The sequence below is a fragment of the Elephantulus edwardii genome, unplaced genomic scaffold (assembly GCF_000299155.1).
Source record: "Elephantulus edwardii isolate Elephantulus edwardi_28Jun2011 unplaced genomic scaffold, EleEdw1.0 scaffold00280, whole genome shotgun sequence".
Lineage (NCBI taxonomy): Eukaryota > Metazoa > Chordata > Mammalia > Macroscelidea > Macroscelididae > Elephantulus > Elephantulus edwardii.
The window spans coordinates 3,211,894-3,216,087 of record NW_006400030.1 but is presented as its reverse complement, the minus strand read 5'-3'; the positions used below and the strand labels follow the sequence as shown (position 1 = coordinate 3,216,087).

General features: G+C 47.2%; 1 protein-coding gene across 3 annotated transcripts in view; it reads right to left on the bottom strand.

Annotated features, from left to right (window-relative positions):
* Positions 1 to 3,729, bottom strand: part of CHD1L (chromodomain helicase DNA binding protein 1-like) — an 80,768-nt gene extending 77,039 nt beyond the window's left edge. For all 3 annotated transcript variants that reach the window (XM_006900327.1, XM_006900328.1, XM_006900330.1), the window contains exon 1: positions 3,597 to 3,729. In XM_006900327.1, the coding sequence (XP_006900389.1) occupies positions 3,597 to 3,729 (133 nt within the window). The remainder of the gene's footprint in view (positions 1 to 3,596) is intronic.
* Between the last annotated feature and the right edge of the window lie 465 nt (positions 3,730 to 4,194).

Below are 4,194 nucleotides of genomic sequence, written 5' to 3'. Positions count from 1 at the left end.
AGATTCTCACCACTGGACCAACTGGCAGCATCAGGATGGATGGTGAAGAGATTGAGATTGTTCACAGCTTTAGTTGGCTTGGCTCCACAGTCAACACTCATGGTACCAGCATCCAGGAAATTAAAAGACATATTGCCATGGGAACGTCTGCTGTTAGGGACCTTTCCAAAGTTCTGAAGAGCAATGGTGTCACTCTGGAGAGTAAGAAGCGTCTGATACAGGCCATGGTCTTTGCAATCACTTGTTATGCATCAGAGAGCTGGACAATGACTAGGAAGGATAGAAGGAGAACTGATGCCTTTGAGCTGTGGTGTTGGAGAAGAGTATGGAGGGTACCATGGACTGCTAAGAAAATAAACAGATTCATCCTGGAGAGGGTTAAACCGGGCTGCTCCTTGGAGACAAGGATTCTGAGGCTTCATCTGACATATTTTGGACATGTTGTAAGGAGGGACCGGTCCTTGGAGAAGGACATCATTCTTGGGAGGGTGGAGGGACAGCGCAGGAGGGGAAGACTCTCTATGAGGTGGATTGATTCAGTGACTGGGGTAATCGGGATGGGAGTACCAGAGACAGTGCAACTGGCACAGGACAGAGAAGAGTTTAGGGCTGTAGTACACAGGGTCGCTATGAGTTGCAAGCAACTCAATGGCACATAACAACAACAACATATTTCAGCTCTCTCTTCCACATACTATCAAAGAAACATCCAGGATATTTGAGAGGAAATAAATGCAAAAGCACAAAAACTTTAGTCAAGATCTATCAAACATATAAATACCTATCCATAAATAACACACACATGGGTACATACGCCTAACAGGACAAAGACACATTCTTGGACTCAGAACACAAAGAGTTGCTGCTATTGTTAGGTACCATCAAGTTGACTCTGACTCTTAACAATCCTATTAACAACAAATCAAGTCCATGCTGCACCATCATCATGATCTCTGCTATGCTCAAACCCTTTGTTGAAGTCACTAACAATCTACCTCATCTAGAGTCCTCCTCTCTTTCATTGATCTCTAGTTTTCCCAGCATAAAGTCCTTTTCCAAGGACTGGAGCTTCCTGACATGCTCAGAGCATGTGAGAGCACGTTTTACCACCCTTGTCTCCAAGGAGTACTCTGGTTACACTTATTCCAAGACAGATTCACTTGTTCTCCTAGCAGTCCAGGAGATACTCAACATTCTTCACCAACATCACAATCTAAAGTCATTAATTCTCCTTATTCACTGTCCAATTTTTCACATGCATACAAAGCAAATGAAAATCCCATGCGTTGGATCAAGTGCCCCTTAGTCTTTATACTGGAATCCTTGTTCCTTTGGACCTTAAAGTCCTTGAGAGCAGACTTAAATGTGTATTTTGATGTCTTGATGTAGCTAACATAGGTGTTGATTATGGATCCAAGCAAAATAAAATTAAAAAAGGAGATTTTTTTCTCTGCCTGTATCCTATTCTTTCATCCTTATCCATCCCTCTTCTAAGGCAGACAGGAACTCTGGCAGTGAGGTCTATAGGGAGCTGTGCAGTTAACCCAAAAGGTACTATCTGTCGGTTTGCTTCTACCACTGGCTCCTCAGAAGAAAGATGGGTCATTTCTTCTCTTGTGATATACAACTTCTGAAAACCCACTACCAGTCAGCTATGAGTTAGTTCTGACTAGATAGATAGCAATGAGTTTGACTTTTGAATTCCTAAACCAGACACAGAACTGCATCATTCATTTCATTCTGAAATTAATAAAAGCTCTTGCAATTTGTGATACTTAGCTCCAAGTAGGAACTCAGTATTTTTGAAAGCATGCTCATTTAGCACTCTAAGAGAGCAGCCATATTAGTTTTGCTCATCTTTAGAACCCAAAATACATGTGCTCATCTCTATACTGTAACATGGTGGCCCTCCACTGCATTATAAAAATAACATTGTTATAGATTACTATTGACCTAAGATTCTGTCATGCAGATAAAGGAGCAGCTGGACAATGTGCAGGAATGACTGAAGAACTGACACCTCTGAATTGTGGTGTTGGACAAGAATACTGAATATCCCACAGACTGCCAAAGAACACATCTGTCTTAGAAGCAGTACAACCAGAGTGTTTCTTAGAGGTAAGGATGGTACAACTTTATCTCATACTTTCAGCATGTTTTAGGGCAGGCTAGTACTTGGAATGTATCCACAATTAATACCCTTGGTACAAGCTGTCAGGAAATAAGGAGACGCATTGCATTGGGAAAATCTGCAGTTAGGGACCTTTCCAAATTATTGAGGAGTAGTGATGTCAGTTTGAGGACTAAGGTGTGTCTGATTCAGACCCTAGTCTTTCCAATTACAAGCTATGGATCCAAGATCTGGACAATGAATAAGAATGACAGAAAAAGAATTGACGCCTTTGAGCTGTGGTGTTGGATTTGAGCACTGAACATCCCATGGACAGCCAATAGAACAAACAGATATATCTTGAAGAGGGTGCAGCCAGAGCGCCCTTTGGAGGCAAGAATGATGAGGCTTCGCCTTACATGCTTTGGACATATTGCTAGGAGGTGTTATTCCTTGGAGAGGGACATGATGTTGGGAAGGGTGGAGAATCCCTGAAGGAGAGGAAGACCCGCAGCCAGGCGGATTGACAAGGTAACTGCTGCAATGTGCTCTTATGTGTCAGGAAGTGTGAGGATGGCACAGGACTGGGTTCAGATCTTTTGTTCATAGGGTCGTTATGAGTCGTACTCGACTCGATGGCACCTAATAACAACAAGAAAACACAGTACTTGGAAAAAGACATCATACAGAGAAAGATGTGAAAACGAGAGTAAGCGTCTCAACAAGATGGAATGACAATAACTGCAACAATGGTCTTGAGCATGATGGAAATCGGTTAGAATGGTGCAGGATAGGTAAGGTTCAGATGTGTTGTTCACAGGGTCTCTATGAGTGGCGGTCGACTCCATGGCACCAAAGGAAAAGAAGTATGTTTCCTGTTCGGGGAGATTAAAGCGTGAATTAAATGTCTTGGGGGGGGGGGGGTATGGTCAGATTGGAAGCACACAGACCTTAGGAACTGGGGTGGCATGTTTCACGCAGGGAGGACCCTAAGTAGGGTGCGACAAATATGCTTTTTGGCTGCACAAATCAAAATATCGGACTGGGGAATTACTAATAAACTGCAGGTGCACAGTAAACGAAGAACGTAAACTGGAAGACGACTTTCAAAGGTTTTACAGAAGTAACCAATGATAGTCTTCCAAAGCCCCCCAGGCCGGGCCGCCAGACCAATGGAAAAACACTTTCACGTCCTCGGAACGGCGCCAGGCCCTCTTTTGAGAGGCAGTACTTGGCGCCAAGGACGTCTCCCCACCCACCCGGCCATTTCCGGGGAAGAGTACCGGCCGGCCCGGATCCCGACGGTCGCTCCTGCTCTGCAATCCTCCCCGCCGCCTGCCCCTCCTTGGGGTGGGCAGGAAAGGCCCACAGGACGCGGGGAACGGCCAGCGCCCCGGACTGTTCCGGCGCGGCGCCTCCGGGCCAGGCGAGCGCGCGTCCCTAGGAGTGGGCCGGCCTGGGGCAAAGTTCGCCGCGGCCTACTGACCTGTCAGGCCCCACTGTTTTAGGTCCTGCTCGTCCACCCGCGCCCGGGGCGCCTCGGTTCTGTACTTAGTCTGAAGCGCGAGCAGGAAGTCGGGCATGTTGCGCTCGCTCGTCTCGGCGCCCGCGCGCTCCATCGGTTCAGGACAGGCTCCGCCCCGCGCGCCCCGCGCGCTTTTCCTCCCTCATACGCCGCCCAGCGGTCGCGGCCCCAGCGGGAGCGGAGCCGAGCGAGGGCAGTTGCCGCCAGGGGGCGCCCCCTCTGCTTCTTGCAGGGTCCAGAGCTGGGCCCAGAGCTGTGTGAAGGGCTCTGTATCTATCCTACCTTACCTGACAAACAAGGGTTCCTTTGTGCTTATTAAGCAACAGCAAACAATTGCACTTCTATTCACCACATCAAATATTCTGCATCTAGGTATGGCTAGCTTCTGTATCGCCTAGAACCAGAACATCTCACAGAATCAAATGTACAAACCTCGACAAGGGACTGGATTGGGTACCCAGTAAGCAAGATAAACCCTAGATTGTGCTTATTTATTAGGGATCTCTGTTGGCCCACTGGGTAGACGGTGCCCTGCTAACTCACAGGTAGTCCTGCTTTG